Source organism: Lissotriton helveticus, chromosome 10, assembly GCF_964261635.1.
Source record: "Lissotriton helveticus chromosome 10, aLisHel1.1, whole genome shotgun sequence".
Taxonomy (NCBI): Eukaryota; Metazoa; Chordata; class Amphibia; order Caudata; family Salamandridae; genus Lissotriton; species Lissotriton helveticus.
In genome coordinates, this window is record NC_136071.1 from 714,628,797 (window position 1) to 714,656,114 (window position 27,318).

General features: G+C 46.2%; 1 protein-coding gene across 2 annotated transcripts in view; it reads right to left on the bottom strand.

Annotated features, from left to right (window-relative positions):
- LMBR1 (limb development membrane protein 1) overlaps positions 1-27,318 on the bottom strand; it is an 824,544-nt gene that overhangs the window by 576,019 nt on the left and 221,207 nt on the right. For both annotated transcript variants that reach the window (XM_078663261.1, XM_078663260.1), the window contains exon 4: positions 17,699-17,838. In XM_078663261.1, coding sequence (XP_078519387.1) covers positions 17,699-17,838 — 140 coding nt within the window. The remainder of the gene's footprint in view (positions 1-17,698; positions 17,839-27,318) is intronic.

Here is a 27,318-nt window from a genome sequence, read left to right on the forward strand (position 1 = left end):
TATGCTAGTGGGTATCGGGATGATGGAGTACACCTTTAAGATTGTTCCTTTAGGTGTGATGAATGAGCTGCGTCCTCTAATAAAGAGTTGAATGTTCAATGCCTGAGTTTTTAGCATAATGTAATCTTTTAGATTCATCAATCTTGAAATCCTGCTCGGACCAGAGGAAGAATCCAAATGTTACGTATAATGTGTGTAGCTGGTTAGTCTACTACCTCCCTCCCGCTATTTGTGAAAGAGACCGGCCGTGGCGGCTGATGACATTTGAAAGTGGTGAGGCGTTAAAGTTAGGTATAAATGTAACGTCGCAAAAGCACAAAGCTTACCAGCCCCGCAATCAAAAAGGGGGTTTGAGAGAATGTTCCCCAGAGAAAAGTTTGAAATTAACAATGGCAAATGGAACATTTTACAGATAATTTGAGAAACGAAGATTTATAAAGCAATTGTGAATGTGTAGTGTTGAAATATTTAAACATATCAAAAAATACCTCAATTTTTTTTTTTTTTTTTTTTTTACTGCATTACATATGTTCAACAGTTACTGTAGTGAGCCACTTGTATAATTGAACATAAATACTCAAACTATGGAAATGCACAATATTAGCAACATGGAGACTTGACAGCTATAAATCAACCGTTTGCTTGTCAGATCATAGCACAAAATCTGGCTTTGTGAACAGAGGTGCCCCGGCAAAGAATGATTAACAATTAGTTATTATTACCAGCGGCTTAATGTTGTTAAGTCAAATGTAGAGCTGGAATATAGTCCTGGTGGAGTGTGTAAAGCGAAAGTAAACAGGCACAATGGAAATATTGTTTACTGCGGAATACTTCTATTTTAATTTTAGTTGAACCTTTAACTTTTGCAACTTCGAGTAAATTACGGTTACTGCATTTTTAAATAAAATGTTTCTGAATGATCTGAAATGTCACACCAATGTTGAGCTTCGGAGACATACTAAATCAATATCTATGAATATCATAATATGACATATTAAGGTGTTCAATAATTTTCTCGAGCATGCAGGTGAATGATTACGGTAAAAATATAGCTTGCTTGAATGTTTTCAGGCTGACGCTAACAATTTGCATCTTCATGTGATTTTGTATCCCAAAGGACAAGATTTCACGCAATTTGCAATGTCATGTGGATTGGCTAAGGGCACATATAACCGGATTTGACACTCTGCAATAGTGGGGCCGTGCTGTCACAGCAAGGCAGCTGGGCTGTGATATATTATTGTGTTATATTGTGACATTAAGGTTATTGGGGGGCATGCTGCTGCCTTTCTAGCCGAAATTAGACTTGTACCTTGAAAGTTTCTTTCACCAGTAACCAGTTTAACACAAATGTGGTCAAGTAACACTGCCCCAGGTTTTCAACTTTTAAGAGTCCAGTCAGCCCAAAAAACTGTGGCACTTACTCTATCTTAAATTAGCACCGGCAGTATTCACTGTATTCAACTGGATCGCATCCACGTGCTGGGGGGGACTCATCAATATGGAGCTTGGGCTTTTTAAAAAAGGCTCGGGTTGTGCTTTTTGTAGAATTCACAAGGCAGACGCAGCTCCCTGATGGGACGGGCCCCACCATGGGTTGTGGGTTATCCAAAAGGTGCTCTGTCGGCGCTCAAGACTTCAGGTCATTCAGTTGATGAGTTCAGTTTGGGAACACTCATTGTCTAAATTAGAGCTCACGCTACATGGGTGACATTAAATTTCACCTGGAGAATCAGATGGATGTTGACATTCCTGGGCTGCTTCATTGATGTCCTCTAGGCACTGGCAATACTTTATCCAAGCCATGGTTGCTGCTGATTTCTCTTACGCAAGAAACAGCTATTGACGTAAGTCAAATTTTGACACTATAGAACGACTATCATTGGTGTCTGCTAGGTGATAGTTAGAACAATCATGGAACCATTCACGAATAGGGATACCATCTTCTCTTGGGGTCAACCTGGGGATTAACGACATCTAAAGGTAGGGCTTGACGAGGCTGAGAAAGCCAGTTTCCCAGGTCCCACTTCCCTGTGCAAGCCAAAGCGGAAAGCCAAACAATGGACTTATTTCATTGTGGGGGTAATAACCATAGGAGGTGCTGTTCACTATTCTAGGGGGGACATTGCACCAGTCCAATCCCTGCACCTGTCCAAACGACCATTCATGGACGATAGGTTAAAGTCAACATTATTGGTAAGCTATCCTAGGGTTAGCTGTATTGCGTGCAGCCTTCAGGCTAAGTCTTGAGAGAATATAGGGCAGCTTGTTTTACCAGTCTTTAATTTCATGAATGAGTAAATGAAAAAAGAACAGGTGTATAACAACAAATATATGTATTTGTAAGAAACACACCCCTTTAGTTCAGTCAGTAAACTTAGTTAGCACACAAGTAAACTGGCACAATATACGTTGAGCCTATGATGAGATTTGAGGCGAATAATTACAGTGTGAAAACTTATATAGCACACAGAAATTTAGCACCATATACGTTGAGCCCTAGGGGTGTACCAAAGCCATCTATTAATAATATGGTGGGGGAACCACGAACGGCATTGAGACAGGGCTTAGAGCCTTTAGAAAGACTACTTGGGGTCCTGATAATGATACACACCCTGATGTCACACCTAAAAGGTGCCCAAGAGCCGAGTTGCGGCAATCCCTTAGTTCTGTGGATGCATGTGATCATGTCCTGTTGGCTGGGATGATATTTCCCAGGAGCCAAAATGGCGAGCGGAAAAGGTCCTTGGGCCAGCGTATGGCCTGGCGGAGTTAAGGCTGTGCTAATTCTTTTAGCTAAAGACTGGGATGCTGCACTGTTAAGTAGACTGTCTTGTTTCTTACACATAGAGCCTAGGCATAAAGACGTGGGTAGAAAACCAGGATTAAGAGGCGATGTTCTCGCCTGCAGCACAACTTTCTTGTGTAACAATGATTGTGGAAATAGGAAGCCAATTTTACAGCCTAACATGGTTAGGGCGGCGCTGATCCTATGCTTAGCGACATAGATGCTGCACTAGCAAACAGACAAACTGAGGCTATGCTTAACATTTACTGTCGACGTGTTTATGGGTAGTAATCTGGCACTAAGATTATCGAAAACTTAGCGACTGATGGTGATGTAAGTCTAACGCGTGTACAACAGTTATTGCCGGAAACACTAATGGTGTGTGTCTATCTTTCCAATTTATGTATGACCGGGTCCATGGTGGATACCTGGAGTGCTCCACATCACAACAGCTGCAGCTGGTGGACGGCACAAGTGATGCTTACGTCAGTCGCGGCTGGGTCCATGGCGGATATCTGAGGAGTGCTCCACACCGCAACATCAGCAGCGGGTGGACGTCAAAAGGGAAGCATACGTCGAGGAAGAGGACACCAAGGGCCCAAGTATTGCGGGCAGGTGTAAGTGCTACCCATCCCCTAAGGTGGAGGTGGGAATTTGTCACCCAGGTTTTCTTGGTCTTTTCCTGGTTCTTGCAGTTTCTCAAACCTGCCACGCAGGGGAGGAACTCATCACCAGAAGTGGAGGAGCTACAAGGTGCCAGCACAAGCAACAGGCTGGACGCAGGACAGGGAAGAGTTGGTTTGAGGGTCTGTGCCATGGTCAGTTCAGGAACTTCTTTCAGGGACTTTTAGCTCAGCAGCCCGACCCCCTGTCAGTGGTGATACTTCACCTAGGGGGGACTGAATTGGCCGAACTGGGGAGGCGAATACTCATTGATGGGTTCATCTCCACTGTGGGTGGGTCTTCAGGACTTGCCCGGGTGGCACAGTAGTAGGGTCTCAACTTATCCCGGGGTGGCAAGGACCCGGTCAGGGCGTTGAATCACTCGATAAAGAGGATCAACGCACAGTGGGACAAATTATTTCAAGCCACCCTCGGTTCCAGATGATCCAACATGGGTGTATTTGTCCTACCTGGTGAGGGGAGTCCATTTGACGGAGGAAGGAAGGGGCCTGTGGTCTGTTGATGTCAGGGCCTGGTTGGAAGGTTTTGCTAAAGTGAGAACTTTCTAGGGTAGGTCTAGGCAGGGGGAGGCCAGATCGTCGGTTAACAATGCTGGCCTGTGGCGGTGAGGTCATTATCGGTGAGCACATATTTGAGGTCTGAGGGGGCGGGCATCATCCTATGGAGGTTCCCGCCCAGGGGGAGGGGCCTGCGGGCCACTCCCAGAACTCCAGGGGCAAGGTAATGGATGCTGCAAAGCAAAGGAGCGCGGGTAGGAGTAGTTCACGCTTTCCTTAGGCTGGTAGCCACCCCGCGCGCGTGGACTCATGAAGCCACCGGCGCAGAGTAAGGGCCCTCCTTTAGTGGGTAAATGGAGTTCAGGGCGTAGACCGGGCAATTCCCGGGGTAACACTGCGCATGCGCACGTCTCTAGGGGAGGCGCAGCTTGTAGGACCTGACACCGGTAGTGACCTTGCCATATGGCCAGAAATGTACAAAAATCAAGATGAGGATGTTAGTCTCGGTTAGGAAACAACATGTATTAGAGTTTTGTTAAGGTCAGGCTCTCAAACTTGTTGACAATAACTTTGTACCTAATGTCCTGCTGATTTTTGTATAAATTGTTGATCATGCAATTAAAACCTTTTTTAATTTCATATCTTAATAAATACGGCCGGGCGACTAGCGCCCGCCTTCCAAAAAGTAAAGAAGTCTCTTGTCCACGTTTCTGGGTGTTGGGTGCCGGTTTGGGGGGGAGGCGGCAGCTAGTCGCTGACCATGTGCCTCGCGCAGTGCAACGCTAGGCGCGTGACCTAAAGACGATGGCACGGACTTTGACAGAGTTTAGTACCAGCGCTGCGATTACTTCAAGCAATCCTCTCAGCACTTTTGTGTTTTCCACAAATGTATTCGAAACATAAGTGATCACTTCACAACTATTAGGCCTCAAACAGAAAGCAGAATAGAGAACCATCTTATTTAGTAAGGATAACCCTAAAATGATGTGCTGATATTTACTTGCCTGAATAATTGCAAACATTCCTCTTTTTCAGACTTTAGCTCAATGTCCAACCTTGGCATCCAAGCAGTTATAATCAAAGCCGAGACGAAGCATACATGTTGGGTCTCCTTGTGAGTGAATGCTTTTCATTGACATTATTCCAGAGACTGCACCACCGAGGTAGATAGAATGCAGCTTACCGTGTCATAAGTTGATTATTTAATTCATATATGAAAGGGTAGGTGAAATGCAGTTCAGGAAAAAAAGAGGTTTACCTCCAGTCTCTGGTAACAGAGATTACAGATGGTGCGATTTATTAATGAATGAGAGGATGTAATGCCATCTTTTCCATCCAGAATAAGCCAGGCATCTGTACATTTGTTAGTCCTATTTCTTTGTAGTGAAATCTCCAAAAAAAGAACGGACTCCAGCTTCTTAAGTGATACGTTTACATTCATTACTAATTTAAACAACAGAAACGATGGTAGAGTTAACCAGCTTTCCAAGACGAAACTGGTCAACCTGGACCACTGCTCTGATCCGAAGGAGAAGGATCTGGTCAGAAAATCATCATCACCAAAGTCTGTGACAAACTCTATTTGACAAACAGGGGAGATATTTGGAGGATGTCATAATGACCGAGTTAACCTTTCTAGTGTAATTTGTATAACCACTTTCTTGCCTAACTCAGTAAGGAGTCAGCCCATTCCTACCCACCTCTTTCAGCACCAGAAATCCAAAGTGCTGATGGAAGTAAATGCTGTACCCAAAACAACTGTAAACTACAGTCAGTGACTGGGCGTTACTGAATGTAAAGTTGGAAGACTTTACAAATTCAGGGATCAATGTATTGAGTAACTGAGCACAATCAAGCCAATTCGAGACTTGTTTCTGATTGGAGGCGGTCTGCTAGGGAACTCTCCCTCTATCCCTGTTAGGAAAGGCATTGTTGTATGAAATAATAGAACTCTCAACTTCTGTATGTCTTACAAAACGCCAAATTCTGGATCTCTGCGAGTTTCCGTAAAATGGGGAGTAATATTATATGGTGAATCTGAGGGAGGGTGGTACACCAAGAGTCTTGCTACCTAACTTGCATAGTTACTACTAAGCTGCACACTTTGCAGTGAGCAACAAGCCCAAAGTGTACCTCGTCTTGGGATGGCCTTAGTTAAAATGGGCCACTAAAGCTACCACACTGTATGTGAGGGGAAGCTTATTGGTCTACCTCCCCCTAAAAACCGAGATGTAAAAGAGCCAGTGAAATAGAATGGAAAAAGAAAATTACCAAACAACTCCACTATGGATAGGGAATAATATGAAAAAAAGTGGTTGACCAATCTGGATTTAAGAAACTAAAACTTGACTGGTATATTGGTAACCACATGCCAAGCTGTCCTATCAGTTTAGTGAAAATTTTCAGATGCCTAAATTGCTAATCTAATAAGATGCTAATTATGCCATGACACAGGTTTATGTGTGATAATAGTAGAATACATACTTGATTAATCTCTACGATAGAATAGAATGTTTCTCAACATAACAGAGACCAAGGCTGACATTAAAACAAACTTCATACTTATACAAATTAAAATATTGCGTAAGCCTACTACTCTAGAACAAAAGTGAAATTGTTTGGGGACAGTGGTTCAACAGAATACCCAGAGGAGTTGTGGGCAAAGGGCATGTTTTACCACATACTTTGGCTATGCCCCAAAATAAAGCATTTTTGGAGGAAAGAGTTCCTGGACTTGCACAATACAGTAGGTACACAGATGTAATTATTCTCGATACTGGCCCTTTAGCTAGGACCTGCAAGTTCCCAGATATCACATATTATTTGTGAACACAGCATTTACGGTAGTAAAAAGTGTTAAGACCCTAAGGAGGGTGGGTGGTTCGGTGCTCCAGACCCTGGGTCAGTGGCATACTAAACTTGACTGCTGCATCTAGGCAGAGAGGACGATATACAGCAGTGCGGAGGATACCAGAAGAAACTCTGAAAACGTACGGGAGGACCTGGAGACAGTACTCCAGAATATAAAGATATACACCTACTACCTCTGGGCCTTACCTGAGGTACCTTGGGCTGAGAGTCTGTCCATCGGATGGAGCTCCAGGTCTGGGACGAAGTCAGCTAGTTGACGCTTGAGCATTTATTTGCCAAAGGCTAGCTCCTCTCTCCTTTAAGGAGCTGATGAAACAATACAGACTCCGCCGGGGCAGATCCTGATGTATAACCTACTCCATACTCTTCTGGGGGAGTGGTGGCGGGTGGAAGACTCTGAACAATCCACTACCACCCTAGTGGATATGCTACGTACCCTAGGAGATGGCCAATGGTTGGTTACCTGGCTTATGAGGGCCATGATTGCACTTACGCAGCTCCCTCTGTAACCACTCCGTGACACCTGGGAAAACAGAATTTTGCCAGGCCCTGCGTGGCAATGAGTGGCAGAGAGCCTTGACACCCCCTTCAGATCTCCAGCAATGTTAGGCTGCAATTAATTTAATTCTATATGCTACACAGAGCATATCTCGCATGAATTGACCGAATTTTCCAAACAACCCTGCGCACCTGTGCCAGATGCCGGGCTCCAGTGACCGACGTCCAGCACATTCTCTGGGACTGCCCGCAAAGTACCCAGTTTTGGGGAGATGCACACTCAACCACTGGCCGCCCACTTCTTTTTTTTTTTTGCTGGTTTTTTTTTTGTTAACAATAGCTTCTGTTATTCTGCCTGCTGACAAATATCATGCCAGATATTCAGTTTATGTTTTTTTATTTAACTACTATTTATATTGTGTGCACCAGGAAAGGATTTCGATTTTAATACATCTTGAAAATGCATTCCGAGCTTCCTGGTGGTTTTTTTTTTATAACTCTTTTTATTAGTAATAAAACAAACAAACAAGGCAATAAAGGGCAGTACAGCTGGATATGTGTTCAAGGAGGAAGGAAAGTGCATTACAATTTAATACAAATCATCAGTGCGAGGGGGTGGCAGGGGGGAAAATAGAGTCATAATGCATTGAGGCTTAAACAACACTAGGAATGTCGGGTCAGGGGGAAAGAGGAACATCCGGAATATCCGCAAGGGGAGGTGTACATATATCACCTCGGTAGGAGTTCCATTGACCCCAGATTTTACCCCACTTCTTAGGTCTGCCGCGTGCCACATATACCGTCTTCTCTCTAAACATACACCAGTCCATGTTCTCCTTCCATGCCAAGACCGTGGGCGGTGTCTGGGAACCCCACAACTGCGCAATATCTCTCTTGGCCACCATATTCCCAAGGGTTGCCCACTGAGTCTGCGCCACATCATAGTCAGTCGGCTCCCAAACATTCAAATAACAACGCCTGGCTTCAGGCAACAGCGCAACACCCGTGACCTCCTCCGTCACAGCATGCACTCGATTCCAAAACACTACCACTTCCGGACACTCCCAAATAATGTGGAGGAAAGTGCCAATTAAACCGCATCCACGCTTACACAACCCATCCACAGAATAACCTATATGAATCAGGCGAGGGCCGGTCACATAAATCCGATGCAGGATCTTAAGCTGTACGAGTCGGAGACGGGCCGGAATCACGACCTCCTTAGGTGAGGAGATCGCCGATTGCCAGTCCTCGTCATCCAACTCTAGACCGTCACTGGTCCAGACCTCTCTGAGATGCGCAAACAGGTCAAATCGATCGTTAATCAATTTCTTATATATCAAAGAAATAGTGCTGTCGGGAACATATCCGTCAAGCACTCGATCTTCGAGTGGGGATGATTCCGGGATAACAATACCTTCAGGAAAAACTGAACTCAACGCGTGGCGAATCTGTACATAACGGAAGAACTCCTTGTCACTCAGCTCATATTCTACCTTCAACTCCTCAAAGGTCTTAATCCTACCCTTGGCCCAGAGATCACTCACCCTGCAAATACCGATCATATCCCACTTCTCAAAACCTTTCGTCTTCCACAGGCTGCCCAGCCTTTCATACGCATAGAGCGGAGTCGCCCGGGTCAGTCGATCCCCCCATCCCATTGCCGCATTCGCACATTGCCACACTCGCACCGCTATCTTAGTGGGTCCCGAAAGTTTCCCTCCAGTAGATTTGGAATAAAGCGCCCTGTTATAATCTCCACCCGGTAGCAGCCACTTATCCATCTCAAACCCAGGATTTGACGCAGGACCGTACATTCCATGATTAATCGCTCCCAGCTGAGAGGCCCAATAGTATTGCCTAATATCCGGAAGTGCGATACCGCCGTCATACCAGGGAAGCGTCAGCTTGGCGAGGGCGATACGCGTTTGCCCATCCCATATCAACCGCCTCTGCAAACTCTCCACCTCCCGGAAATAGCTAGCCGGAATGACATCAAACATGTTCTGAAGCGCGTATAAAAACCGCGGCAAGGACATCATTGTGAAAAGAGCTGCACGCCCGAGGGGGGACAATGGCAGTCTGCGCCAGGACATGACTTCAGATTTTAACCGTTCGAGCAGAGGAAGCAGATTACGATCGTAACGGACCCCGGGGTCTAATGTAATAAAGACCCCCAAATACTTAAATCCCGTCTGCGTCACCTGTATGGGGCAACCACACGGCAAAGAGGGAGTGTCACCCGAGAGTATGTAGACACAGGACTTGGTCCAATTAATCACAAGGCCGGAGTTCCTCCCGAATGAGTTCAGCACATCAAACAGTACAATCAACGACTTTCGAGGCGAAGTGAGATACAATAAGATGTCGTCTGCATAGAGTGATATTCGATCCTCAAAGTCTGGGGTCCACTGAATACCCCTCATCGATGGCTCCCACCGCAGCCGAGCAGCCAGGGGTTCCAAGGCGAGGGCAAAAAGAAGCGGGGACAACGGACACCCCTGCGGCGTGCCCCTCCCAAGAACAAAGGACTTAGAAACCCGACCATTCACCACAATCTGAGCTAGTGGTCCCTCATACAAAAGTTTCACCCAGCCAATGAAACCAGGACCAAAACGACCGCCCACTTCTTGACACTTGGACGCCTCCCGTGCATCTGTCCCAGTTATCTTTGTGTTTAACTAAGTTTAGGGACTTACTATTGCCATATATTTGATATCTGTAATTGTACTAGTCCCGTTGTTTATGGACAGACTTATGCCTGAAGCCGGAGTAAAAATAGCTGATATTCTGTGATAATTTCGACTATATAACCTGCGCTTTCCAACTTTTTCAAGTGAACGGTATCCTCAACATGTCTTAAGTTTATTTTACTATACTTATTCATAAAATCAATAAAAATATGTGAAAAAACCAAGCTATGTACAAGATGGAATTTATATACCCGTTTCAGTTTCCTACAGAAGTTGAGGAAATAATGCTTTGAGTAGGTACAAAAAAGTAACTTTTCAAATTGTATGTCGCTGAACTGCTGAATTTTGCTGCATGATTAAAAATAATAAATAGTGCAGAAAAATACCACTTGAAAAACAGGTACAACTAAAACAGTCTATGCTTCCAGCAGAAGGTCATGTACAAATGATTCACACAAGCAATCATTCACATTTTTAAAAGAACAAATTACTTACCTTCAGTAATGCGTTGTTCCTAATGGATATGGCTAGTCTGCAGAATACTATAGTTCCACAGATTACTTGAATCCACTTCCAGGCAGCAGCCTCAACCTAGAATTTGTTACCCAGTACTACATCACTGATGTCAGTACAATAAGTACGGCGTCATCAGCTATGCCACACAGTTCCAGTGAAAGTGATATGTTGTCCACGTAAGGCATGACATGCTCTGGTGTCTTCAGCCCTGACACATTTCTACTCCCCAAGTACTTAAGGACATAGAAAGACAGTACAAAAATAAAACAATATCAAGAACCTTGTGTGGGGAGGATGACAGGCCACAAGTAAACCATGGGTAATCGTATACACAAGAAAGAACACTATCATAAGTAAATTATTCTTTTAATACACATAACCTCTTACAGAATACTCACTTGAATACTCTTAAAGCCATGCCCCTATAAAATGGAGGACGAATGAGTATAGAGACAAAGCTTGACTGAAAAGAACTCTAAAATTGCATTACCAAATTGAGACTATGCATAAGTCCCATTTCCAAAAAACAGCACATCGAGAGCGGAGAAGGTGAAGGTAGCAGCAGTAAAAATAAACTGCACTGGCAAGACTTCGAGCCAGAGTAGCAACCAAGACAGGACGAGATTTCCAACAATTTCATAACAATGCTTCACAATGAAGCAGATCCATCCAAGAAATTGCAATTTTCCTACCTGCAGAAGCCATCTCTGGCCCTGAACAGAGAGAGATTATCATCCTGAAAATCTGATATTCGATTAATACAAAAGCTCAACACTCTCATATGGTGCATCCTATGCAATATCTATTCCTACTTTGAAGTGTGTGGAGGAGGAATGAAAGTCTGTTGAGAAATACACAGACATAGGGAACTCCAATACTACCTTATGGAGGAGAGGCTAATTCACCTGAAGCATCACCTGATCCTTTTGAAATATTGTAAGCCGTGCCAAAGCTGATCGAGCCTGGCTAACTCTCTTGGATGAAATAATTGCTATCAAAAAGGCAACTTTCCAAGAGAGTAGGCTAAGATCACAACAATATAGCGGTTCAAAAGGAGCAGCCATTTGAAAAAAGTCCTAACAAAATTCAAGCCCCATGATGGAAAAATGAAAGGTCTCAATGAAAGCATAATCTGCAATGAATCTACAAACTACTAACATTTTCAAAACGCCCTGCTTGGGTGAAAAGAAGCACGCCAATGTTTCAGCTAAAAAAAATTGTTCATATGTACCATCTCAGCTAAATAGACTACTACGTAAATATGCACAACCTGAGTGTGTACAGTGTCTGGAAAACAATCTTGACATCATACAAAAGACACAGACTTTCTCCTAAAATAAACAGCTGTGCTGGACATCTATGAGCAGCCAAAAACCCATACATAACTTCAAGAGGGAAGATGCTGTCCAGAGTTAACCTCTTGAGTTTGTCTCAAGTTCCTTCCTCCCTTGAAGTCTGAGCTTCTTGAGTTTCAGAAAGAACAAGGAAGGTGTACATCCCAGCCTTGATGGGAGGGACATTTTGCACTTCACGTCTCTATTTATTGGTTCCAATGAAAGTGCAGAGTCCTCAGAAGAAAGCACACTGTCAACCAGGTCTGCGGAACCAGGAAAAGAAAGCTATGAGGTAAAAAAAACACTCCCGGCCGTCTAACTTTTTGCACATGGCTGTCCTCGAGGAAAGGAACAAACTCGTGCAAATCTATCGCGGTCAAAATTCACATATTACCCTGGTATTCAAGATTGCTGCTATGCAATGAGTCAACTGAAAGTGATCAATGCAAGATATTTTTTCAGTTTCAAGCCTCAAATCGTGCACAAGTGTGGTTGTAATACCTACACTCCTAGTTACAAGATAAGAACTGGTTATGAAGAAACAGTCGTCCACAGAATACTAAATGCCAAACCAAATTTCTTCTCAAATGTATGGCTACAACAACCTTGATCATCATGAACAACCTTGATCATCATGGGCACCCTTGGAGCAGATGACAGACGGAATGGCAGAACCTGAAAATTGTAATCAGTGTCCCCCACAGTAAACCTGAGGTAGTGTCTTTGCGATGGAATATTTGGAATATGGAGACAGGTGTCCTGGAATACCAGAGAATCTACACCAATCGTCCTCCTGTAATGCTGAGAAACCTGACAATGTCAGGATTCTAAATGTATATTTCTTTATGAACTTGATCAAGAAACAGATCCAAATTAGATGTAAACAGATAGTAAAGGGAGTAAAGCCATTTTCCTTTCAGAAAAGGAGGACCTAACTACAGTACATTTCTCCAATATAGCTGCCACCTCGACCACCAAGACGTTTGTATTTCAGGAAGAACAGAAGGAATGGGTGGGATTTTCACATGAAATGGCAAACTATACTCTTTTTCTAGCAATTATAATATCGAAGGTCCGAAGCAATCACCTCCCACTTTTGAAGAAATCAAGCTACCTGTTTCACCTACAGACATGAATAAACCCAGAGTAAAATTCAAACGTATTTAATGGTGATGGGGAAGAGAGAGTGGCAGAACAGTGACCATGTCTATTGTTCCCTCCACAATGTCACCTGTGTCAACAAAAACACAACTGAGGATCTTGAGGCTGTTGAAAGGGTTGTTGAATATCAAACTGATTGGCATGACCCATAAGGTGATGTATTAGCTTGTGAAATTTCCTAGACCACAAAGTTAAACATAAAGGTCTTGCAGTGGCATGGTTCTGCTTCAAACAACCAAAAAATGTGGCCCATTCCCCCCAATACTCACTGGCTTCCAAAGCTTATACCAGACAGCTGAGTCTTCACATCCAAGGAGAAAGCATCAGTCTGCATCCAGGTGTGTCTGGGCAAAACTCAAGACCCCAACGAACAGACCATATTGCCTACAATGCCAAGTCCGTCTGCATTGTCTGTCAAGAACCATCCTGTATGTGCTCTCTAAATGGACCTCTCTTGTGTTTTGGAAGTGAGTGAACAGACAAAGCTGCCAATTCCCATAGTGCATGGTTCTAAAGGGCAAGCAGGAATGGTGCAAACGTAGGATAGAGAGCAATGAATCCAAATGAAAACTTTTTCTTAGCAAAAGCATAATTGTTTTGGTTTCCTATCCAAAGGACCCACTAGAGTTTTGTTCTGCTTCATTCTGCTTGCAGACGAATGCATGTTAAGACTCTCAGGGTTCAGATGACTCACCAAATACAGCACGTCAATAATAGCTGGCCTGCGTTTTCTTTAATAATATCATATCACCCAAGGACCACAACTCCTAAACTTAGTCTACCAAAGAACCATTAAACAGCATTGTCTCCTCTGTTGACGGCTTGTCAGTCAAAAAATCACAATAAAAAGGGAGGATCTTTACTAGTCTGGATGACGACTATGCTAAGCGTCTCAGCAGGCTTCCTTACAAGGGCAGCATACTAAGCTTGGTCAACAGAGGCAGAATGCTCAGGATTAGGAATCTTTATTTCTGGAGATATGTCCAGTCTTCAGCATTCCTAAGATCTACAAAAAATTAACAGATTCCAAAACCTCTCACTATAAGAAGGATGAGATCCTTCTTGAACAGGATTTTTAAAGTCTAAAGCACCTACATTAGAACTGAACAATTCTTGCATTCTGACAATCTAGGGCCAGATGTACAAACATCAGGAATACCGATTTCCTAACTGTAATTCTCTCCAAATCGCAATTAGGAAATCGGTATTCCCAGTACATTAAACTCATTGAGTTTAATTTAGAGATTCATTGTGGGTCACAAATCGACCTACTTCGTGCATATTAATAAGGTAGGTCGTAATTTGAAACCTTTTAGGAATCACAGACATCACAGGGATGGTTGCCTGCTGAGGTAAGAAGATCACCATGTCTGTGCTTGCTTTTTAATAAAACAATATTTTTGTTTTTTTAATGCAGCCCGTTACCCTTAAAGGAAAACATAATGCGTTTACAAAGTAAAAACTGAACTTTGCAGTTTCATTTTTTAAGAGTAGGCAGTGGAATGGGGGACCATTGCCTTCTCTTAAAAAGTGTTTATTTTCCATTCTCAGAGGAGAAGGGGATCCTGGGGTCCTCTTCCCATTTGCAAATGGGTTACCACCTCCTTCAAGGAAGCAGTAAAATATTAATGTTTTGCAAGACATTCATACCTTTCATTAACATTCAGTATTTGAAAGCGGCGCCCTAAACGCACCCCTTGCAAACACTGAATGGCAAACACAAATTGCGATTTGGTAATGTGTTAGCGAATCGCAATTTGTGTTTCATATATATGCAAAAGCATTTCTGCAGTCTGAAACTGCCCGATCAGCCACTTGCGGCAGCAAAAATGCTTCGTACATGTAGCACCTAGTCACCTGAGATATACTTGGAAATATTTTCCTTTAGAACATCACAAGATCTTTTCCTATGAAAATGCTCAATCTGCTCTCCAATGAAAGAGGTTCAGCAGCGTCAAGCAACCTAAAGGAATCTCTACTGAAGCCAAAAAAACAGTCTCAAAAGTATTTTAAAACTAAACTGGCTTTTGGTTGAAAAGGACTAACATTTTACATTTCAAGGAGGATGGGGTCAAAACAGAAGTAAGCAAACACAAGGAGAAGATGGACGGAATGCTGAAACTTTTCAGACACTCACCCCAGTCACAGATCTGGGTTGAATCCATCATCATTATTTAGCTCACTTCACCACCTCAGTTCAGACACAGCTTTATGCAAACCAGTCTTGACCCTGTTCATTACGGTAACAGGCCAGCCCGAACTGCCATACCAGCTCTTCCCTGGACCAGAAACAAGCATCCTGGGATGGGGGTTCAGGGTAACACAAAAACAAAAAAGGGGCCCTGAATCTAAAAAATGAATTCAAGAAGGGGGAACAACCCGCCAGGGCGAGAAAACTAAGGAGCAACATGAAAGGGGTGTTCCCTAAATATCTAGAGAGCAAAACATCTAATCATACATTCAGCTCAACCCACAGCAACACCAACAAGAAGCATGTTTATTCAGAAAATACTTTTTTATTATTCATTTTTTTTTTTTTTCTTTTTTTTCTTTTTTTCATTATAGATTTCATGGAGCATTGATTTCATTTAGTCAGTAAAACAATGTATATCATTAGAGTTTTTTTGTACAGACAAACAGTCAATATACTGTTTGTCTGTACAAAAAAACTCTAATGATATACATTGTTTTACTGACTAAATGAAATCAATGCTCCATGAAATCTATAATGAAAAAAAAAAAAAAAAATGAATAATAAAAAAGTATTTTCTGAATAAACATGCTTCTTGTTGGTGTTGCTGTGGGTTGAGCTGAATGTATGATTAGATGTTTTGCTCTCTAGATATTTAGGGAACACCCCTTTCATGTTGCTCCTTGGTTCAGGGTAACACCCCTCATCAGCCAGTGGCAAAGTGAGCAAGGGACCCACATCTGGGCATGCCCTGCCAAGTTAGGGCGAACAAAGCAAACACAAGGAGACCATGGATGGAGTGCTGAGACTTTTCTGACATTCACCCCCAGTCACAGATCTGGGTTGAATCCATCATCATTCTTTAGCTCACTTTGCCACCCCAGTACAGACCTATCCATATACAAATCAGTCTTGACCCTGTTGCTTATGGGAACAGTCCAGCCCGAACTGCCAGATGATGATGCTGTGCTGAGGCCAGTTATGGTGCCAAGAAAAAAAAATTGTATCTAGTCTGGTGCATGGGAGAGGGTTCAAGTGAGTATTCTGTGGGAGTTAATGTTACACAGAGGATCTTTGCACAAAGTGGATGCCCATGTAAAAAGAAAGGGTCCATGTCACCTTCAGCAATTTATCTGTAAAATAATACAACCACTTCCGCTGATTACACATGTGTAAGTTCTAGACTCTGTCATGACACAGAATATTGCTCAGCTGTAAATTGCATATTATTTGTCAACTACTGCAGCTTTTGCTCCATTATGCAGCTTCGCTGCAGCTTCACTACAGCATCAACAAAGAGTTCAGACATGTTTTTATTATAATATTGTGGCCTCCAAAAGGACGCCAGTTTGGGAAATTGAAATCCAGCCAGGCACAACATCCCCTGTAAGGGGAACATTATTTCAATTGAATGGTTCCTTCTTTAGACTCCAAGTTGTTCGACAGATCTAACCCCATTAACAGTTTGACTGAATAATACTACTGCACTGAGAGCATTCTCAACTTTGTAATCCCTTCAATGGGCATCAATAATTAAATACTGGACAAGCGTTAAAGTGCACAATTACAAAAAACATGATACAATTACAAAAGGATGCATCAGTGACTAAGGCACATTGTGGGATCAAAGTGAGCAAAACACTATCAACTAGTGGGAGCCTACAAGACGTCCAGTTCAACGTGGGCACTATAAGCATTCTTTTGTATATTCGACCTGTTTTTTTAAGGTGTTCATTTTTTTAGGCATTGTGAGTTTCCCTGTTTTTGGGAGGATTTCTGTCCTTTGTTTAGAGAGACTGTGATAATTTATTGATCTACCATATGCTTGATTTCTATCCACAAAAATCCAGAGCTTATTTAAACTCAATCAATTCACTAACTACTGGGAATTAGGAAGTAAGTTGCAGTTCCTGTTTTGGCGTGTCTATATGTCTCTGCTGGGTCATGAACGCCCCCTTCCGTGTTCTCTGTCAGTATCTGCCATAAAGAACTTGAAACGCTTTCATGTTTATTCCTGCTAATGCAAGGAAGAGTTGTGGCTTTGTACTATGTAAATTCTGCTTTCTCTTCTTGCCAAGTGGGTCCAAAAAGGAGCTATTTTTAATTAGCTTTGGAGTTAAGACACACATTTCTGTGAGAAAGAGGGCTGTTTCCTACACCCATCTCATCAAACATATGATTAACGAAGGAGTTGGACGCAAGTCCCTCAAGAGCACTCTGAACACGTAAGGCTTTGCTCACTTATTCTGCTTGATCAACATCTTCTTAGCGTTAATCATCAGATTAATATGTTTGAGCTGTAAAGGCATACCAGAAGACTCTCAGATCAGAGAAATATTCATTTCAGATCACTGACGCAAACTTAGAGGATAAAAAACCCATTAATGTACCTTTCATTTGTAAGCCACCTTTAATAAGCAATATTAGCACATCAACTTCCCAGATAATTAGCACATATTACTTACCATGGATTAGAGAGCCATTTAACCACTTAATATAGTAGTTCTGGGGGATGGAAAGCAGAATTTCATTGCCGATGATTGAGAAGGGAAGAAGCAAGACTGCACCAGCGGATACAGCAAGGGTGAAGGTGCTCAAGAAGAGGCTGCAAACAAACAAAACAACATAACATTAACAATCCAAAATGAGTATAAAAAGCCTATTCAAGAGAAGGTTAATATTTGAAATAATTATGAAAAAATGAACACTAAAATAAAGGACTATTTCGGTCCCCTTCAAATATAGTTTTTTTTTTTTTTAAATCAAAAGACCGTACCATAATATAGTTTTGCACGGACATAAAATGAATACTATGGGTTTCATTGCGAGTTGGTCACCCTTTGCTGCAGGATTACAGTTGGGTTGGTTTTTAAATTGCTAGCCAGTGTCTCAAAAGCAAAGTCATGCTCCTCAGTTTTTTCCCCCAAAACGGGAATAACTGCTCAGACACAGAGTTGTGCCGTTTTTATCTATCTCATCCCAAAAAATTAAAAAGATATTTTCTACCTGCTCCGATAAAGCGTAAAGTTTTCACAGAACTGAAGGTGGTGGATTTTTAGGCTTGAACGAAGGGTAGGGCCCGAGAGCCAGGCAATGCTTCTGCCCGCAGTCCCTGACTTGCATCAATTCTTACTGTCCTGGTTGTCTCCAGATCCTGAATTATTGGATCCAGGGTTTTTGGACCTTATCATTGCAGGTCGGACTACAGGGCCTCGAGTTATTTTATATGGAGTAATCGCTGTAAGGAAAATAACGTAACACGTAACAAAGCCCAAGTGAAAAATAACAGGGGCAGTTCGTCCCTTAGGGTGTTGGGGCGTTGCCCAGCTTATATTTTATACCCCTGGCCCTGCCAATTAAATGTAAATAAAGATCCAAACATTTTCAATTTTGCTTTTCAAATTCGTTCTGCTGCGGCCGGCTGCATATTGAGGCAGGAGACGGGTCCCTTAAGAAGTCAGTGCCGGGCTGTGCCTGAGGGGGTGGGGCTTCACAAGAATGTATTACAGACTAGACACCATCAGACTCCGAGGGACCAAAGTGCGCATGTCAAGTTGGATGGCTGCTTCTCTCCGGCCAGCCTGACATGTGCACTAGAGGCCACTCAGAGTCCCTTCCCCTGCGAATACTGGAGCCCAGGCTGACTCATTGCTCCATCCCTCCCCCCTCCCGTCTCAGTGTGAGCATTGATGGTGTCTGCCCCAGCCAATCCAGGAGTGGCTGTAGAGCAGTGTCTAGATTAGCTGAGAGAGAGGCTGGCGCAGTGTGTGGGAGTTAACATGACGTGAGAGGAGTCAGTCTCTCTTGCGCTTCCCTTTTCACTATGAGAGACAGGCCGCAGCGTTTGTTGTAGGCCGGCCCTCTGGATGTCTGGAGATCACTCTATAGTGGAGTCACAGGGCTTCGGAAGTACCCGCGCTTCTCGCATCATGTCCAGAGGAGAGCATTTACCTACTGAGACCAGGAGTCCTGCCACAGCGCTACTTCCATCAAAAGGTGCCCTCCCCTCGCAAGGGGCCTGGGGTGCTGTCACACGGACGCCATGACCACCCGGCTGTATGTTAGCCAGGGTTCACCCCTACAAGAGGAGGTTCAGCTGCGCAGAAGTGTTTTGTAAAATGGAGCAAGGCGTGTGAGTAGCATCAGGGGCGGCTCTAGGCTCATGGCGGCCCTGGGCAGGGAGCGTAGGTAGGGGGCCTCCCCGGAGGAACAGGTAGGGGGCCCCCGGAGGAACGCAGGCGCGGAGGCCAGTGAAGAGGAGGGGGGAGGTGGGGGGGGGGGGGGTCAGGGTGTTTGGAAGTGGAACAGAGCCGGAGGCTGCCAAATCCCTGCCAGGGGCCGCCACGCAAATATGTATCCATTCTGAGAGGATTATTATATTAAGGATATATATTGGCGTGGTGGCCCCTGGGGTTTGGTGGCCCTGTGCAGGTGCACAGATGGCACAAGCCTGGTAGCATTTTTACTAGTAGGTGAGTCGTAAGGCATTGATTTCATTTTCAATACATGTGGTGCGTATATTTCTCTGGCTAGAACTGACAAGGCGTGGATGATCCAGTCATACGTGACCTATGGCACGCTCACAGCCAGAGCCTGCTTTGCGTTTCTGTGGCCAATTGCTTGTGAGTTTTGAGTCTGCTGGTAGCAGGTGTTGCGAGGCCTCCTGCTCTCCTTTCACTCTGTAGAGCCCACGCTGCTTTCAAGAGTGACAACATGACTTCAGAGCAAGAGCAACTGCCTGAAGCTTCCTGGTTAATGACCGGTTACTCACCGGTAATATTCATTACTCCGAGTCGTAGCCCTCCCCGTCCCAGTCCTAACTACATGAGCATAGCTCCTCCCACCAGAAACTCCCAAGCAACTTGAAACCCATCCCTTCCCTCCAGGCCACACCCATACCCTGAGGCATATAACCCTGTGACCTGCCAATCAACAACCTGTACCCAACAAGCACAAGAAGCCGAAACAGGGAGGGAGGGATGGGAACCTGGACTGGGACGGGGAGGGCTACGACTCGGAGTAATGAATATTACCGGTGAGTAACCGGTCATTACCTCCTCGTCAGCCCTCCCCGTCCCAGTCCTAACTACATGAGCAGATACCAAAGCAATAATCGGCTTCACTCAGTAGCAAAAAACAGACTTTATTAAAGCACAGAAAGTCACACCACCGGAGTAGAACGCAACACAGCGTCCCCAAACCCAGCAGAATCAGTCCCCCCAACCACCAAACGATAATGGGACATAAAGGTGTGCGGAGAACTCCAGGTAGCAGCCCTGCAGATTTCAGCCATGGAAGCCCCCTGAAAACAAGCCCAGGAAGCCGCCACCCCCCGAGTCGACCTTCCCTGAACAGACCCTGGAGCCAACACACCACAGGCCTCATACGCAGCACCCACAGCCCATCGTAGCCAACGACTGAGGGTAGCCCAGAAGGCTTAAGACCCTGACCAGCCAGGCCAAAGGTCACAAAAAGGGATTCCACCTTACGAAACGGCCCAGTACGTAACAAATAGATCTCAAGAGCCCGCCGAACATCCAAACAGTGCAGCCGCACCTCAACCTCTGAAAGAGGACCAGGACATAAAACAGGCAAAACCAGATCCGCAGAGCAGTGAAAAGAGGAAGGGACCTTGGGAACAAAGGAAGGATCAGGCCGCAGTACCACCCGATCAGGAAAGAAACGTAAAAAAGGGGCCGAACAAAGCAAGGAGCCCAATTCCCCAATCCGCCTAGCTGACGTAATAGCCACCAGGAACAGCACCTTGATCGTCAGAAACCTCAAAGACACCTCCAGCAGAGGTTCAAAGGGAGCCCCCTGCAAAGCCCCCAAAACCAGAGGCAGATCCCAACTAGGAGCAAAGGACCGAATGACAGGCTTCTGAAGGAAGCAACTCCGCAACAAACGGGACACCAGGGGAACCACCGGGTCACAGACCGAACCCCGAAAGGCCCGAACAGCAGCCCACTGAGCCCTCAGGGAGGACACAGCCAGACCCAAGTCAAAGCCGTCCTTCAAAAAGTCCAAGACCAATACTGGATCCACTGCCAACGCAGACCACCCACGCGCCGTACACCAAGACTGAAAAGAAACCCAATGCCGGGCATAGGATTTGAGAGTCGAAGGGCGCCTGGACCTCTGAATAAATTCCGCCACAGAAGGAGAACACCCCAACGCCACAAGGTTCATCCTTTCAACAGCCAACCCGCCAGCCTCAGGCGGACCAGACACTCCAGAGACAGAGGGGGAAACGACAAGGGACAAGGGACCACTGGCAACCTCCAGCAAGGCCCCACTGCCAACTTCAATAACAGAGGGAACCAAGGCCGCCTGGACCAATCCGGAGCCACCAGGATCACCGAAGCCCGATCCAACTTGACCTTCAGCAGAACACGCGGCAGCAGGGCAATAGGGGGAAAGGCATACATCAGGCCCCCCTCCCACCGGAAGGACAGGGCATCCACCCTCCAAACCTCGGCAGAGCGAACCAGAGAACAAAACGTCTCCCTCAAGGCGTTCCCCGGGGCCGCAAACAGGTCCACCACAGGGACCCCGAACCGGGCCATCAGGCAGCGAAACACATCCTGAGACAGGCACATGTCCGACAGGAAAGGAAACACCCTGCTCAGGCGATCCGCCTCCGAGTTCAAAATCCCAGGCAGATGTAAAGCCCTCAGAGACAACAAGTGAGACTCCGCCCACAGGCCTATACTTTGAGCCAACAAATTGAGGGAAGCCACCCTCGCGCTCCCCTGGCGGTTGATATAACACACCACCACCGTGTTGTCGGACCGCACCATCACATCCCTCTGGAGGACCCAAGGCAGAAAATGAGACAACGCCAACTGAACCGCCTTCAATTCTCGCCAATTCGAGGACATTTCCGCCTCCGGCACAGACCAAAGACCCTGCACAGACTCCTGACCCAAGACCGCACCCCAACCCAGTACGCTGGCGTCGGTCGTCAAGACCAACCTCACCTGGGACACAAAGGGCGAGCCCTGCAAGAGGTTCCGATCCACCAGCCACCAGGACAACTCCCGGGCGATGGACACACCCCCCGGAACCAACAGCTCGTAATCCAGAGAGGCCGGATCCCAATGCTCCAGAAGATGATTCACAAGGGGGTATAAGTGTAAACGGGCCCAAGGAACAATCATCACAGTCGCTGACATCAGCCCCTGAACACGCAACCACTGGCGAGCCGTGGAAGACTTTGCCCCCAACACCTTCTTCAGTTCGTGCACAAGAGTCAGTCTGCGGGGCTCCGACAGGAAGACCTTCCCCAACCTGGTGTTGAACACCCCCCCAATGAACAACAGTTCCTGAGTGGGGTGAAGATGGGATTTCTCCAAGTTCAGAATCCACCCGAACCGTTGAAGGAGACTGCAAACCTCCCGGGAGTGTGACTGAGCCTGAAGGAAAGAAGAGGAAGAAATCAGCCAATCGTCCAAGTAAGGGAAAACCTGTATACCCTTAGCATGCAACAAACCCACCAAGGGCGCCAACACTTTAGTAAACACCCTCGGAGAGGCAGACAGGCCAAAGGGCAATACCTGGAACTGGTAGTGATCCACCCCTACACAGAAACGCAGGAACCTCTGGGAATCTGCGTGCACTGGCACATGAAAATAGGCGTCCCGTAGATCGAGAGAAGCCAGGAAATCTCCCACCGACAGGAAGGGAAGAATCAACTGCAGAGTCACCATTTTGAAGGACCGATGAGGGATACACAAGTTCACCGCCTTCAGATCCAGGACCGGACGGAAGTCCCCATTTGGCTTTTGGATCAAAAACAGGATTGAGTAAACCCCCCGACCCTGTTGTCTCACAGGCACCCTCACCACAGCACCCTTTGACACCAAGTCCCGAACTCCGTCCAATAGAGCACGACATCTTGCTAGAGATCTGGGAACAGGGGTAGCTTTGAACACATCCACCGGAGGAGTCCCAAATTCTATTCTGTAGCCCAGCCGTACCACCTGTAGAACCCACAGATCCCGAACGAACTCCTCCCAGACAGGTAAAAAAGAGGTGAGGCGACCCCCAACCGGCACCTCCAAGGAATCCATCACATAGTCACGACTTGGAGGGACCTGCAGAAGAGGAAGCACCATGTTGACCCCGGGACTTGTGGAAGGAAGGGACACCCCGGCCACGTCCCCTACCACGAAAGGGCTGAGCAGCCATCTTAGATTGAAACGCCTGCCCAAAAGCCCGCTTATAACCCGCAAACTTCCCTTTCTGAGAAGAGCGGACCGGAGCCAACAATTTTTTGTCCTCAGCTGTCTTTTTAATCAAAGCTTCCAACGGCTCCCCAAACAGCTTAGAGCCCGTGAAAGGAATCTTCATCACGGCCGCCTTCTGAGCAGCTTCCGCCTTCCAAGACTTAAGCCACAACTGCCTCCTAGCAGCAACCGAGGCCCCAGCAGCCGCCGCCGCAGCACTAAGGGAGTCGAAGGACAAGTCAGCCATGAAACGCAACTGCTGTTCCAACATGGACAAAGACTCAGAGGGATCCTCTTCCTGCATGAGCTGCGCAGAAATACCCTGACAGTCCTTAAGAAGCGACTGAACAAGATAGCTGGTGTAAGCAGCAGACCGAACAGCCAGATTGGAGGCTGCAAAGGACCGCTTCAAGGCCCCCTCGACACGCTTGTCCCCAGGATCAGAAGGCACCGCATCTTCAGACACCACCAGGCTCTGAGACGCCATACCAGCCAGCAGAGAATCCACTTTCACCACAGCCGGAAACTCCTCCGCGAAGCCCTGCAAGGGATACCTCTTAGCCAGAAACCGGGGAAAGGCATGCCTGTCAACATCCTTCCACTCCCCCTCCAGCACCTTCCTCACAGACGTATGAATGGGGAGGCTTTCCGGATCTTTCTTCAGGTAATTGGCGAAGAAGTCTTCAGACTCCCCACCCTCCACAGGATCAGGGAATCCCAGATTGTCTCGAACATGCTGCATAACACAGCGAAGGTCAGCCCCTTGGACAAAACGACCCTTCACTTCCTCATCAGAGTCAACGTCCGGATCCACCTCAGCCGAGGCATCCAATTTCTGTCTCTTAGGCCCCTTGGGAACATGAGCCACAAAGGCCGCCGCCACAGCAGCCTCAATCATTTTTTGAATATTTGCCATGGAAGGAGCAGTGGAAGAACCTGCGACCACCTCCCCATCCTCACAGCCGAGTTCACGCACGTCTGCACCTCTACCCTCCATGTTGTAAACAGGAGAACAGAAATCCAGACCCCAAGATATACCCAGACCAATCAAAGCAAAAATCCCCAAGGGCCAACCAGGGAAAGCCACCCAGACCTGGAGCCAATCCCTACACAGGACCGAAGGCCGGCCTTCAAACCGCCCTATCAGAGAAGACTACCAAACTACAAAAGGAAAAGACTGAACAGGGCCCAACTGTAAGGATACAAAGAAACCCAGAAGACCCCGTCCCAGGAACCAGTGAACCCAGAGGTAAGAACTCCCCAACTCCCCAGCAGAACTCCACAGCAGAGCAGCAAGAGGCCAAGACACGAAATCAAGCCCCATGCAAATCCCTCCAGTAAAAAACGGCAATAAAGCAAAATTGGACCGCCAGCAGAGGGAGCTCCAACAACAGAAACGCGGGGGAAGAGAACACTAACCCAGGAAACAATCAACAAAGTCGGACCGAACCTAAATATCGGGCCCCCACGGACCAAACAAAGGCAGTCCCCCCCCCTCCCCGCAACCCCAGACTCCACCAAGGATTGCAGGAAGCATAAAGAAAAAGGGGTTAAAACACGGGCTCGAAGAAACGAGCCCCGAGAGTTACAGACAGAGAAGCCAATCCGGCACGCCCTCGGCGCGCTGAAAAAGCCAGCCACACACCCCCTCTCCCTCCCCGGGTGTACCGGCTAGAGCAGGGACGAACCCGGAAGAGGGGAGGCTGCAGCAGGGAGCCACCACCCCACAGCAGGCAGTCAGGACCCCCAACCCCACGGTCCCGCTACAGCAGGGACTCAAAGCAAATGCCTACAAGGTAAAGAAAAACAGGCCCAATAGGGGTTAAAAACGGGCGCTTAGCATCCCGTTCCACACTCACCAGATAGGAGGCCAATTCCAGTGCCCCCCTCGACGAAGACTGCTCGGAAGTGATTCCGCAGAAAAAACAAACAGGTTGTTGATTGGCAGGTCACAGGGTTATATGCCTCAGGGTATGGGTGTGGCCTGGAGGGAAGGGATGGGTTTCAAGTTGCTTGGGAGTTTCTGGTGGGAGGAGCTATGCTCATGTAGTTAGGACTGGGACGGGGAGGGCTGACGAGGAGGTAATGTGCAGGCAGTTACCGCCATAAAGAGGTCACTCAGTCTAGATGTACCGTGCTGATAAGCAAGCGACACCTTACATGCACTGTAGTGATGCTGCAGTGGGAGCAAGCTACGTCTCGTTGGCGCTTTGTATGAGGAACAGTTCCCACAAAGAGACAGACACATATGGTATCTTTTGAGTCTGCGCTTGTTCTGAAAGGACTAAGCACTATGGGTACAACACAAGGTAGAAATCACCACTCACACATGTTGCAAGAGAGGTTATGCACGCACCTGCATGTAAATAAGGTGGGGACTCGAAAAGCTTTAGTGCAAATTGCTCGAGAGAGAGAGAGAGAGGACATGAAAAATACATGTGAACCAAAGGGTTGAAAGTGTGCATGAGCGCACGTTCACATTGCATATGAGGCACCTTGTTTTTGTGGACAAATATCTGTTGGTCCGGCTAATAGAATGCCTTTGGCAGCAGGGCCTTTATTACAAGCATTCCGTAAGCAGGCTGGCTCTGCAGCAGATTGACCTGCTTTTATCCTGGGTTCAGCGCGGTGGTATTCACAGGGATCTCTGCACTTTTGTTAAAACTCGTCCAGTTAAGTTTAGGAGTCAAATAAGGCCATGATTACAATTATGCAGCTGCGCCCACCTGGCTCCAATTAGAGGCCATATATATTACCTGTAAACACACCTTTATCCAGGGCTCAAGTCGAGGTACCACGCGGGTGGACGGCGCCCCCCCCACTTATTTTGCCCGGTGGACGCCGTTCCCCCTGCCAAACAGCTGGACTTCTCTCTGAGTCCTGCTTCATCGCTTTGTACAAGAGTGAAATTAATTTGCAGACGGCACTGCAGGAGAGTATGATATCTAAGTTGCGTGTCAGTGGTGGGGTGTCCGGTGTTGAGGCCAGGTGACCTTCACCACATCCTGAATTCCCCTGAAGTGTAGGAATTGGCCCTGTCCAAGACCAAAATTCTCCTCTGCCTGATCGTAAGTGATGAAGGTCTTGTTGGGAAAGAGCTCGGCAAGAACTTCGCACCCACCCTCCCACCAAGGTTGAAAAGACATGTATTTCCCCATATCTATGAAGGAATAATAAACAATTTTATTGTGGAGCATAGCCTGTCAGAGTTTATACTTCCTTATTCTGCAGCTGTAGTTCTATTTCAGCATTTTTGGGGGGGAATGCACCTTTCTGCTACCCACACACTAAAAATAACCCCAATACCAATGCATATCAGTCAGTGACAGAGAAATCTCTCCCCAGATAGGAGTAGTGCGCAGCGGCTGGCTCTGAAGAACATTTTTGAGCCCCTGCACAGATTTTTGCACAAATTAATCGCCGGTTTTTATTGTCTGAAATCTGATCATGTCTTCCTTCCTGGCAAACCCATCAGACGGCACTTTCGTTGCAGCATAGAGATCATACATATATAAACTATGAGGTCGAAATTGGTAAAACGGGCTTTCGGGCAGCAAACGATGAGCCGGTGACTGAGGTCCAGCTGTGGACCGATTTTTTTTGTGGTTGAGTGGTACACATTTAAACAGTTTCGGGGTGAACTGTGTTGTTAGGCATAGCCAATGACCCAGTAAACCCTAAATGCCCTCTCTGAGAGCCCACAACAGACTCTTGTCTCCTCCCCATGCCCAACGGGGTCTGGCAGTGTTCTTATCAGTCCCCAGCAGGGCTTGCGCATTAGTGTATGGGGATGGCTTCTGGCAGACTACACACACAATATGGTAGCAGATTCATCTAGGTGGCCGAGGGAAAAGGGG